The sequence below is a fragment of the Bombina bombina genome, chromosome 4 (genome assembly GCF_027579735.1).
Source record: "Bombina bombina isolate aBomBom1 chromosome 4, aBomBom1.pri, whole genome shotgun sequence".
Taxonomy (NCBI): Eukaryota; Metazoa; Chordata; class Amphibia; order Anura; family Bombinatoridae; genus Bombina; species Bombina bombina.
The window spans coordinates 123,473,338-123,487,203 of NC_069502.1; the positions used below are offsets into that span (position 1 = coordinate 123,473,338).

At 38.5% G+C, this 13,866-nt stretch overlaps 1 protein-coding gene across 1 annotated transcript in view; it reads left to right on the forward strand.

Annotated features, from left to right (window-relative positions):
• Nucleotides 1-13,866, forward strand: part of ITSN2 (intersectin 2) — a 337,021-nt gene that overhangs the window by 66,492 nt on the left and 256,663 nt on the right. Inside the window, exons 8-9 of the mRNA XM_053709622.1 lie at nucleotides 10,024-10,160; nucleotides 11,123-11,544. Coding sequence (XP_053565597.1) covers nucleotides 10,024-10,160; nucleotides 11,123-11,544 — 559 coding nt within the window. The remainder of the gene's footprint in view (nucleotides 1-10,023; nucleotides 10,161-11,122; nucleotides 11,545-13,866) is intronic.

Genomic DNA, 13,866 nt, shown 5'->3' on the forward strand with positions numbered 1-13,866 from the left:
ATGAAATTGCCCAAGATGATTCCTCAGATGAGGGGAGTAAACATGATACTACATCATCTCCTACTGTGTCTACACCAGTTTTGCCCACACAGGAGGCCCCTAGTACATCTAGTGCGCCAATGCTTATTACCATGCAACAATTAACGGCTGTAATGGATAACTCCATAGCAAATATTTTATCCAAAATGCCTACTTATCAGAGAAAGCGCGATTGCTCTGTTTTAAACACTGAAGAGCAGGAGGGCGCTGATGATGATTGTTCTGTCATACCCTCACACCAATCTGAAGGGGCCATGAAGGAGGTTTTGTCAGATGGGGAAATTTCAGATTCAGGAAAAATTTCTCAACAAGCTGAACCTGATGTTGTGACATTTAAATTTAAATTAGAACATCTCCGCGCACTGCTTAAGGAGGTGTTATCTACTCTGGATGATTGTGACAACTTGGTCATTCCAGAGAAATTATGCAAGATGGACAAGTTCCTAGAGGTTCCGGTGCACCCCGACGCTTTTCCTATACCCAAGCGGGTGGCGGACATAGTAAATAAGGAGTGGGAAAAGCCCGGCATACCTTTTGTTCCCCCCCCCCCCCTATATTTAAGAAATTATTTCCTATGGTCGACCCCAGAAAGGACTTATGGCAGACCTAAGGTCGAGGGGGCAGTTTCTACTCTAAACAAACGCACTACTATTTCTATCGAAGATAGTTGTGCTTTCAAAGATCCTATGGATAAAAAATTGGAGGGTTTGCTTAAAAAGATTTTTGTACAGCAAGGTTACCTTCTACAACCCATTTCGTGCATTGTTACTGTCACTACAGCAGCGTGGTTCTGGTTCGAGGAACTAGAAAACTCGCTTAGTAGAGAGACTCCATATGAGGAGGTTATGGACAGAGTTCACGCACTTAAGTTGGCTAACTCTTTTATTTTAGATGCCGCTTTGCAATTAGCTAGATTAGCGGCGAAAAATTCAGGGTTTGCTATCGTGGCGTGCAGAGCGCTTTGGCTAAAGTCTTGGTCAGCGGATGTGTCATCCAAGACAAAATTGCTTAACATCCCTTTCAAAGGTAAAACTCTATTTGGACCAGAATTGAAAGAGATTATTTCAGACATCACTGGGGGAAAGGGCCACGCCCTTCCACAAGATAGGCCTTTCAAGGCCAAAAATAAGTCTAATTTTCGTTCCTTTCGCAATTTCAGGAACGGACCGGCCTCTAATTCTGCATCCTCTAAGCAAGATGGTAATGCCTCACAACCCAAACCAGCCTGGAAACCGATGCAAGGCTGGAACAAGGGTAAGCAGGCCAAGAAGCCTGCCGCTGCTAACAAAACAGCATGAAGGAGTAGCCCCCGATCCGGGACCGGATCTAGTGGGGGGCAGACTCTCTCTCTTTGCTCAGGCTTGGGCAAGAGATGTTCAGGATCCTTGGGCGCTAGAAATAGTTTCTCAGGGTTATCTCCTGGAATTCAGGGAACTACCCCCAAGGGGAAGGTTCCACATGTCTCACTTATCCTCAAACCAAATAAAGAGACACGCGTTCTTACATTGTGTAGAAGACCTGTTAAAGATGGGAGTGATACACCCAGTTCCAATAAAGGAACAAGGAATGGGATTTTATTCCAATCTGTTCGTAGTTCCCAAAAAAGTGGGAACTTTCAGACCAATTTTGGATTTGAAGATCCTAAACAAATTTCTCAGGGTACCATCGTTCAAGATGGAAACCATTCGAACGATTCTACCCACTATCCAGGAAAGTCAATTTATGACTACCGTGGATCTAAAGGATGCGTACCTACATATTCCTATCCACAAAGAACATCATCAGTTCCTAAGGTTCGCTTTTCTGGACAAGCATTACCAGTTTGTGGCCCTCCCATTCGGGTTAGCCACTGCTCCAAGGATTTTCACAAAGGTACTAGGGTCCCTTCTAGCGGTTCTAAGACCGAGGGGCATTGCAGTTAGTACCTTACTTGGACGACATTCTAATACAAGCGTCGTCCCTGTCAAAAGCAAAGGCTCATACAGACATCGTTCTGGCCTTTCTCAGATCACACGGATGGAAGGTGAACAAAGAAAAAAGTTCTCTGTCTCCGTCGACAAGAGTTCCCTTCTTGGGAACAATAATAGATTCCTTAGAAATGAGGATTTTTCTGACAGAGGTCAGAAAGTCAAAACTTCTAAGCACTTGTCAAGTTCTTCATTCTGTTCCTCGTCCTTCCATAGCGCAGTGCATGGAAGTAGTAGGGTTGATGGTTGCAGCAATGGACATAGTTCCTTTTGCACGAATTCATCTAAGACCATTACAACTGTGCATGCTCAAACAGTGGAATGGGGACTATACAGACTTGTCTCCAATGATTCAAGTAGATCAGAAGACCAGAGATTCACTCCGTTAGTGGCTGACCCTGGACCATCTGTCCCAGGGAATAAGCTTCCGCAGACCAGAGTGGGTCATTGTCACGACCGACGCCAGTCTAGTGGGCTGGGGCGCGGTCTGGGAATCCCTGAAAGCTCAGGGTCTATGGTCTCGGGAAGAGTCTCTTCTCCCGATAAACATTCTGGAACTGAGAGCGATATTCAATGCTCTCAGGGCTTGGCCTCAACTAGCAAAGGCCAGATTCATAAGGTTCCAATCAGACAACATGACAACCGTTGCGTATATCAATCATCAGGGGGGAACAAGGAGTTCCCTGGCGATGAAAGAAGTGACCAAAATAATTCAATGGGCGGAGGATCACTCCTGCCACTTGTCTGCGATCCACATCCCAGGTGTGGAAAACTGGGAGGCGGATTTTCTGAGTCGTCAGACATTCCATCCGGGGGAGTGGGAACTCCATCCGGAGATCTTTGCCCAAATAATTCAATTATGGGGCATTCCAGACATGGATCTGATGGCGTCTCGTCAGAACTTCAAGGTTCCTTGCTACGGGTCCAGATCCAGGGATCCCAAGGCGACTCTAGTAGATGCACTAGTAGCACCTTGGACCTTCAACCTAGCTTATGTATTTCCACCGTTTCCTCTCATTCCCAGGCTGGTAGCCAGGATCAATCAGGAGAGGGCCTCTGTGATCTTGATAGCTCCTGCGTGGCCACGCAGGACTTGGTATGCAGACCTGGTGAATATGTCATCGGTTACACCATGGAAGCTACCTTTGAGACAGGACCTTCTTGTTCAGGGTCCATTCGAACATCCAAATCTGGTCTCCCTCCAGCTGACGGCTTGGAGATTGAACGCTTGATTCTATCGAAGCGTGGGTTTTCAGATTCTGTGATAGATACTCTGGTTCAGGCCAGAAAACCGGTAACTAGAAAGATTTACCATAAAATATGGAAAAGATATATCTGTTGGTCTGAATCCAAAGGATTCCCATGGAATAAGATAAAAATTCCTAAGATTCTCTCCTTTCTACAAGAAGGTTTGGAGAAAGGATTATCTGCAAGTTCTCTAAAGGGACAGATCTCTGCTTTATCTGTCTTACTACACAAAAGACTGGCAGCTGTGCCAGATGTTCAAGCATTTGTTCAGGCTCTGGTTAGGATCAAGCCTGTTTACAGACCTTTGACTCCTCCCTGGAGTCTAAATCTAGTTCTTTCAGTTCTTCAAGGGGTTCCGTTTGAACCTTTACATTCCATAGATATTAAGTTACTATCTTGGAAAGTTTTGTTTTTGGTTGCAATTTCTTCTGCTAGAAGAGTTTCAGAGTTATCTGCTCTGCAGTGTTCTCCGCCCTATCTGGTGTTCCATGCAGATAAGGTGGTTTTGCGTACTAAGCCTGGTTTTCTTCCTAAGGTTGTTTCTAACAAAAATATTAACCAGGAGATAGTTGTACCTTCTTTATGTCCGAATCCAGTTTCAAAGAAGGAACGTTTGTTACACAATTTGGACGTAGTCCGTGCTCTAAAATTCTATTTAGAGGCTACAAAAGATTTCAGACAAACATCTTCCTTGTTTGTTGTTTATTCTGGTAAAAGGAGAGGTCAAAAAGCGACTTCTACCTCTCTTTCCTTTTGGCTTAAAAGCATCATCCGATTGGCTTATGAGACTGCCGGACGGCAGCCTCCTGAAAGAATCACAGCTCACTCCACTAGGGCTGTGGCTTCCACATGGGCCTTCAAGAACGAGGCTTCTGTTGACCAGATATGTAAGGCAGCGACTTGGTCTTCACTGCACACTTTTGCCAAATTTTACAAATTTGATACTTTTGCTTCTTCGGAGGCTATTTTTGGGAGAAAGGTTTTGCAAGCTGTGGTGCCTTCCGTTTAGGTAACCTGATTTGCTCCCTCCCTTTATCCGTGTCCTAAAGCTTTGGTATTGGTTCCCACAAGTAAGGATGACGCCGTGGACCGGACACACCAATGTTGGAGAAAACAGAATTTATGCTTACCTGATAAATTACTTTCTCCAACGGTGTGTCCGGTCCACGGCCCGCCCTGGTTTTTTAATCAGGTCTGATTAATTATTTTCTCTAACTACAGTCACCACGGTACCATATGGTTTCTCCTATATATATTTCCTCCTGTCCGTCGGTCGAATGACTGGGGTGGGCGGAGCCTAGGAGGGACTATATGGCCAGCTTTGCTGGGACTCTTTGCCATTTCCTGTTGGGGAAGAGATATCCCACAAGTAAGGATGACGCCGTGGACCAGACACACCATTGGAGAAAGTAATTTATCAGGTAAGCATAAATTCTGTTATTCTGGATTCTGAAATTAGAAACTAGACACCCCAAGGGTATCAATCTGGAATGGGATATTTCTTACTTTATAGATTAATGCTTAAATATGCACTCTTTAATTTAATTTATAATTGTTATTAATATTTATGAACATGTATATAAGCATTTTTTCTCGTTATTAGTGTTCTCCCTTTCCAGATTGTTGACCTTAATAGTGTGAACAGCATATTCACAAATAATTTGTTTCTGAAAAAATACTATTTTCCAAATATCATTCATATTCTTATATGGATTAATCATACATCCTGTATAGTCTTAACATTGTAATTATGCCTCAATGCTTGTTAATAATATTTGAATATATCGTCCTAGGTTTAATTGGTAGCTATAGATTTGTTCATTATATTGTCTATTAGGCATTTTTATTAACAATGTTTAGACAAATTATTAGATACATACACATAGACATAAATTAACATGTTTTATGTGTTTATATCTACAACAGCCTGTTAGTATGCACACAAGGATTTTTTGTACCTTCAGTTTTATTACATCAATTGTTTTTTAACATTTTTTTACATGCTGTCAGTGTTTCTTTCAGGGTGACGTCCAGTTGCACCTATTACAGGCTAGTGATTGGACAGTCATCCCTTTAAGTACACTACAGACATGTTTAGCACTAGTTCCTATGACTAAGCGCCACTAGGGGGTACGAAACGCGTCAGGACTGCTATTCCTGCTCACCTGCATAATGATGCAGCTTTTCAATAAAGATTTCTGGATTTTACCTTGCCCCCGAGTGCTCAGGTTACTGCTTTCTTGGATATTTATTGCTTTGTTTGGGTTGTCTCTGCCTCCTCCTGGTGGCTAGGTCGAGTATTTTCCATAGGTTATGAATGTTTTTGTAGACTCTCACTGCCAAGAAAGAAATTAATTTATCAAGTAAGAATACATTTTATTTTTTTTTGGAGTTGAGAGGGTTGTAATATGAACTATATATTTAGAATAGCTTACTAGTAATCTGCTTCAATCTGTAGCTCAAGTTTACTTCTAATACTTAGTGCCTGATCAATGACTCGCCAGGATAATGAGAATTTACGCAAAAAAATTATTTTTTTAAAATATGGTGGAGTCGAGAACTTTAGTTCATCAGGCCCTTAGTATGAAGAACAAGCAGCACTGATAGGTCAGGATAGTCCGTCAATAGCCTCAGTATGTAGTATCATGACTCACCATTCAAGATTTAATTGGCTTTTTATCTGCCTTATCTTCCAGCGTGAGAATATGGATGACTCTATTCTGCAGTGCCTTTTGTCTCTGCTCAGCTGTCTCAACAATCTCTTCCTCTTACTTAAGGTTGATGTCTATCTTCTTTTTCTTTTCACATCTTTCAGGGTTTCCATTCTTTCTTTCCATGTTGTACGTTTCTTGGTGCTGAATGTGTGTCTAGGGAACTTTTACCAGTAATTTATATTAGTTTCTGAGAGCCAATTACTTGTTTCATGATAAATAATCATTATTTGATTAATTTCAATTTGTATCTATCCTTTCTTATTCAATTTAAAGTTGAAATTATTATGTCTCGCTCCTTTACCTTTATTTTGTTATGTGTTGTTTTTCTGTTGAAACTGCCACCAAGGTGAAAATATGAATACTGCAGTATTCTCTATAGGAAAGTTAGTTAATCAAGAGTCAGCAGCAGAGATCAACCTATATAAAAGGTGTTCCTTTGGCTATTTGGAATACTATGAATTAGCTTGTTGCCTGGCTACATTGCCCCTTTAAGGAAACAGTACAATACTCTTTTTTTAATACCCGTTGTATGAGGATGACAATGTATATATTTATAGAGACATGATTAAGAACCTGGAATAGGTTTGAAACGTTGTTGGTTGATATGATGGACCCTGTAAGAAATTAATAAAGGTCTTTTAAATCTAACTGGAGGCTTGAAAACTACTTCTTTAGAATATATATATTTTACCTTCAACAAAACAGATTAATACTGATTTCCGGTATCTGCAAACATAACGTCTTATTCAAATAAAAATAATCATTCGATTTATTGTTTTCTTTTACATCTAAATTTTACACGCCATAAGTCAAATGTATTTTAAATATTAACGATAATTGATTGTAGCTTTGCATTAGTTTGTTTTCCATCTTAATATATCACAAGCAGTGAAAGGCCAATCAATATTCATTTAGCATTCACACTTTTTGTGTCTAGTAACCAAAAGTACCATAAAATACTTATACACAAAAAAATTCTCTTATTTCTTTTGATATTTTTTACATTTTTCACTATTCACTATTTATTAATGTCCATGAATTTGTGAGCACATTATGTGTGTATAGCTTGTACCTTGAAGCTAATACGATATATTCCGCTTTTGTCTTCTAGCCTTGCTGCAGTATTTCTAAAGAACTCATTTTTAGATACTACTTTCTTAAATCTCTGTTTTTTTTAACATACATTTTAACAAGTTTAGATCCAATGTGCAAATGTTGTACTTCTGGGCAACTCTTGTTTGCTAAGTTAGAAGGGCCATATTGCAAGTTGAGCTACAAAATGCAAGTGTTATGGAGCTTGTGCGCAACCCACACTGCTTGCAGTTTTACACTTGTATTGCAAGTGATTATATAGTGCAATCTACAATAATTACATCAGATATTGTGGAAGACTAAAGCCATTTTAGCATGCTGATTTTTCTCAGGTAATCGATATCTAATAGGGTCCACAATTATTCATGTTCGATAACGAGAATGCACAAGAATCACTCTAGTGCAAAACGTCCTCTCAGTTAGTAGAATATTTTCTTTATTTCTTTGCTATACACTGCCCATGTAAACTGTACATATAGGACCTCACACATACACACATTCTTCGTTGCCCTTTCACCTTTGCCATATTCTTTATACATGTACCCCTTTCTTGACACCTCATATCTCTTTTTGTTTTGTTTTTCTTATTAGCCTTTTTTTTTTTACATTTCTTAACCTTTAATTCATAAAAACAATAGCAAATGATGAGCGTTAATCATGGTTTTCAAAAGCATTTAATCAGACATTGATATTTAGTAGTGGGTTTAAGCACAAAACTTAGCCAACAATTTGTAATTTGAGTGCAATTAAGGGAATAATCTAGTCAAAATTAAAGAGCAGGCAATTTTTAGCAACTTTCTGATTTACTCTTATTATAAATTTTTCTTCGTTCTCTTGGTATCTTTATTTTAAAAAGCAGGAATGTGAGCATAGGAGCAGGCCCATTTTTGAAAGCGTAAAAAAGGTTGGGAATTAAATCTCACAAATATCACGGTCAGATTTGCATACTTAAATATACTATAACTCCAGTGGATTCAGGGTAAACCGACAGTCACTACCGTACAAGCTTATCCAAATATATCAGTACACAGCAGTGCAATTCATGCTGGTTATTGTGTAAATGTCCCTTGAAAATGGCAATTCAGAACATGTGCTCAAATCTACTACCGTAGTACTGTATTGTGTCCCAGTTAACAGTCCACTAGATCCATTGTATCTATAACACCTTCCCACGTGTTATGTACTGTTGCTTATGTTGGTAGCTGTGTATAACGTAGCATATAACAATATAGTGTGAGCGATCGCTTATTGTAAATTACTCACAAGTCCTCTAACCGGGTTGCTGGTAATTAAATGATAGTGGGTTTGTCAAAGGATTTCAGCTGGGCTTGTTGTAATCCACTTTCTTTGTTGTAGTAGTGAAAAGCCTCTTATCCTTCCCGCAAATAAAACAGTGCAGCTCACCCTAAGCTCTGGAAGAAGATAGTCTGTGGACCGTATTGCCAAAAAAATTATTTAGTTTTAACCCATTATTATTTTTATTATTATTATTATTATCAGGTATTTGTAGAGCGCCAACAGATTCCGCAGCGCTGAGCTTGTTGCGGTGCTCCTCAGTTTCTCTTTGTTTTTCATATATACTTAGGCCCATTTTTGGTTCAGTACCTGGGTAGTGCTTTCTTATTGGTGTCTAAATGTAGCCACCAATCATCAAGCGCTATCCAGGTGCTGAACCAAAAAATGGGCCGGATCCTAAGTTTACATTCAAATAAAGATACAGAGAGAACAAAGAAACATTGATAAAAGGAGTAAATTAGAAAGTTGCTTAAAGGGACACTGAACCCAATTTTTTTTTTCATGATTCAGATAGAGCAACAATTTTAAGCAACTTTCGAATTTACTCCTATTATCATTTTTTCTTTGTTCTCTTGCTATCTTTATATGAAAAAGGCATCTAAGAAATTTTTTGGCTCAGACCCTGGACGGCACTTGTTTATTGGTTGTTGAATTTATCCACCAATCAGCAAGAACAACCCAGGTTGTTCACCAAAAATGGGTCGGCATCTAAACTTACATTCTTGCTTTTCAAATAAAGATACCAAGAGAATGAAGAAAATTTGATAACAGGAGTAAATTGGAAAGTTGCTTAAAATTGCATGCTCTATCTGGATCACGAAAGAAAAAAATTGGGTTCAGTGTCCCTTTAAAATTGCTTGGTCTATTTCAATCATGAATGTTTCATTTTGACTAGACTATTCTTTTAATGGAAGATAATGCACTGGACTTTTATTATTGAGTACTTTATTTCTATAGAGGGCCATTATCTTTATTTATATAAAATATATATTTGGAGAAAAGATTAAAGTACACAGTACTGCTATGGCTACATCAAAATATCAGTCACAATTTAGGTTTCAGCAGACATATTTTTCATATGCTTATAACACTTTGAATGACTCAACACATTTGGTTTAAATTGTAATAGTTTACCTCCGACTCTAAGTACAAACCCTGTGAAAGTTTGATGTCAATATGTTTTGCTAGTCGAGTTATTCAGAAGTGAAAAACCTAAACTACTGCACCCTTTCTGAAATTTGGCAAGGTAGATCTATTTGGTAGAGTTTTTCTTGTCACAAAGTCAGTTTATAGCCATGATTTTTTGTCCCATGCACCCTAGAATGTAATTAAATATCCGATCACGTTAAGATGTGATCTAACATCCCTAAAATGTTGTGATGACTTTGGAGTTGAATAGAAATGAAATGGCACATTTGATTTAGATGACTCTTTCTGTTTTTGTTTTGTTGTGGTTTTTTTGTATACTTGTAATAGCCATGTGTGCAAAAGGTATGGTTAGATCATAATTCTCTCATGTATTTCTGCAAAGCTTCATATGTTTTGTTTCCCAATCTTCGTATGTTCATTCATACACTGAAACCATATTATATTGCTGTTGTAAAATACCAGCTGTGTTTTCTAACTTGTTCTCCTTATCCTTTATTTGATGACTTCCATATAATTAGGAAATGAGAGAAAGTTACAACAAGCAGCAGGCAGCGCTTCATCAGCTACAAAAAATCAAGCAGGACAAACTGAGAGAAGTTGAGAAAAAACAAGCAGAGTTAGCGCTGAAAAAGAAAGCAGAGGAGGAGGCAATACGGTAAAATGTCTATATATGAGCTTCTATTGTATTCCCATCCATGTATATTTCTCAATTTTGACATTTCTATCCCTTTAATACTTGTATCTTTTAAAGTGGGGCGAATTAAGTTAAAGGTATGGTCTACTCCATAATTGTTATTGTTTGAAAAGATAGATAATCCCTTTATTACCCATTCCCCAGTTATGCACAACCAGCAGTTATATTAATATACTTTTTACCTCTGTGATTACCTTGTATCTAAGCCTCTGCAAACGGCCCCCTTATTTCAGTTCCTTTGGCAGACTTGCAGTTTAACTGATCAGTGCTGACTCCTAGGTAACGCCACAGGCGTGAGCACAATTTCTATCTGTATGGTACACATGAACTAGCGCCCTCTAGCTTTAAAAACCTGTCAAAATGTGCTGAGATAAGAGGTGGCCTTCAAGGGCTTAAAAATTAGCATATGAGCCTACCTATGTTTAGCTTTCAACAAAGAATACCAAGAGAACAAAGCATTTGATAATAAAAGGGAAATGGAAAGTTGTTTAAACTTTCATGATTCAGATAGGACATTTAATTTTGACTAGACTGTCCCTTTAATAGTGTGTAATTTTCAGTGTGTGCTTATGAGTGGGGTCTTTGTGTGGAGTTAAAAACAGTTTGCCAGAGACACTAGTGTTAGAATAAAATGCTTTGTAACAAATCAGAATATTTTATTTGTGCGATGAAATGCCCCATTAGATAGATGAGGAATAAAGATTTTACTGATACACTAAATGTGTCCCTAAGTTGTGTTTTTTTTTATTAATCCTTAATAATTTGTATGTCTCAAGGGTGATTCATTCACATGATACTGTTGCTTATAAAGAGGTGCTGACCACTGTTACTACTGCAACCTTGTATTTTAAAGCTTTCTAGACCATAATTATGTGATTATTTACTTAATCTCAAGGAATAATGACTTGATTTGTTGTCAATAGGAAAGCCAAAGAAGAGAGAGAAAACTTTTGGAAAGAAAAAGTCAAGAAAGAAGAGGAAGAGAAGCAAAAGCGCCTGGAAGAAGAGCGAAGGCAAGAACAATTACTTCTGGTAAAGACGAGGGCCGAAGAAGAAGCCACCAGGCTGAAGGAACGGCAGGTCCAGCAGCAGAAGCTAGCAGAGGAAAGGCAGCGAGAGGAGGAGGAGAAAAGGAAGCAGGCGGAAATACAAAGGGAAGCAGAACAGAGTAGGAAGCAAGAAGAGGAGAGATTGAGGCAGCTAAAAGAAGCAGAAGAAAAAAACAAAGCTCTAGAGGAGGAGAAGAAACGGAAAGATGCTGGAAACATAAAAGAGCAAGTGAGGCGTTTTTCCAAACTAGGTCTGGATGAGAAGTTTGTAGAAAAGCTGAAACTGGGGAATGAAGGTAAATGAAAAGGAGCAATCCTTAAAGGGCACTCTAACTTAGCATGACATTTTTTTGCATTACTTATTCTAGCTTAAAAATGGTTTTGACCTTTGCAGTTTCCAAGCAAGAAACAGACTGTGATTGTGGCTGCTTGCAACGGCTGCTCCTGATTGGCTTATCAATGGTGTTCTGCTTTGGAGCTATAATGTTTGCTGCTGCTATGTTGAACTTTACCTATGTGTATAAAGGGAGACTGAACCCAAACATTTTTCTTTCGTGATTCAGATAGAGCATGCAATTTTAAGCAACTTTCTAATTTACTCCTATTATCAATTTTTCTTTGTTCTCTTGCTATCTTTATGTGAAAAAGAAGGCATCTAAGCGGGGGTTTTTGGTTCAGACCTCTGGACAGCACTTTTTTTTATTGGTGAATTAATTTATTCACCAATCAGCAAGAACAACCGAGGTTGTTCACCAAAAATGGGCCGGCATCTAAACGTACATTCTTGCATTTCAAATAAAGAGACCAAGAGAATGAAGAAAATTTGATAATAGAAGTACATAAGAAAATGTCATGCTCTATCTGAATAACGAAAAAAAAAAATTGGGTTCAGTGTCCCTTTAACCATTTTGTAAAGTTAAATACTTATTAAGCTAAGGTGATGCAGAATTACTTGTTGAAGCTTAATTAGAGCATGTCATTTTGCCTCAGAATTTCAAAGAAAGTGCTGTGCTTTAGAGCTGTTGTATCTCTAGAATCTGGCATGAAAATGATGTATTTGGGAAAGTAAGAAAGCACACAGAATTAACTTCTCTTATACAATTGCTACTTGAGTGCCAAGAAAAAAAAGTTAAACGTTGTTAAAATGTTCATTTACTATAAATGTACTGACTGTTAAAAATGGTTAATAAATGCTAGTCAGTGAGTCCAATATTTCTTTCATACAGGTGGTGAAAGTCCACGATCAATTACTTCTGGAAATTACTCTTCCCTGCCACTAGGAGGAGGCAAAGAGTCCCAAACCCAAAGAGCTCTATAAAACCCCTTCCACCTTACTGGGACCTCAGTCTTGTCTTTGCCTCTGCTGGAGGAGGTTGAAAAATGAAGATGTTAATTTGAATCTTCAGTGAGAGGGGTTCTCAGACCGAGTTTAGGCCAATTTCCCCTAAGAGTACAGTGATTGTTGAGGGATGTATTTGGAATATAGGTAGTGGCATGTTTTTCACCTATTGGGATTTAGTCACAAGCCTTTCCACAGATGTCACAGGGACTTGTCCTTTGCCTCCTCCTGTTGGTTTGTCAATATACTCCTATTCCAGATCCTCTGCTTTTATGTTTCAGCACTGATTTTGGCTTCCTAATGGTTTCCTCAAGTAGTTAGGTGCGCATGTGTGTATGTGTATATATATATATATATATATATATATATTTATTATACATATATATGGCCTTGGGACAGTTATATATTTTTTAGGTAATTCCCCTATTTTTAAATTATTAAGTAGTTATAAATATTCGTCATGTATTTGCCCACATACATTATTATTATTTTGTTTTAAATAACATTTTTTATTGAGGTTGTAGTACAATGCCAATAAAACAAAAGAGATAAGAATACAGGATATTATCAGGCCAAGACATTACTATGTGTCAAAAATAACTTGTAAGTCGAACATACTTATTGAGATGAATTGGGTGATAGCATACAAACAAACGTCAATAATAAAATAAAGTACACATAAATGGAACCTCTTTTTTTCCTTTAAAGTGATAGAATTGAGGCAACTACATTGCTGACCTCTAAAGGGTCAGATGAAGCGATAAATGGATGGTACATGGTAGTTGTAGAGAGGCCACTTTCGGGCCAAGTAGTAAGAAATGGGGTAAATCAGCAGTCTGAAGCTGCTTTAAAGTTAGGGTGGGGGAAGAGGGGGCGTGTCCAGGTATATGAGAAATACGACAGTGTCATTATTATATGGCTTAGTAAAATCTTTCTTGGGCTCATTATAAACTAAATAGAATGGAGAAGAGGATGGCTGACAAATGAAGGTGTTGGATATGTGTCTACTATGTGGAGTGCTCTACATTATTACCTGTAGTATGTGTTAAGATGGAGAGAGGTGTAATAACATATAGGTATAAAGGCTTAAAGGAATGTATTTTCTCCAACATAGGTGTGTCCGGTCCACGGCGTCATCCTTACTTGTGGGATATTCTCTTCCCCAACAGGAAATGGCAAAGAGCCCAGCAAAGCTGGTCACATGATCCCTCCCAGGCTCCGCCTACCCCAGTCATTCTCTTTGCCGTTGTACAGGCAACATCTCCACGGAGATGGCTTA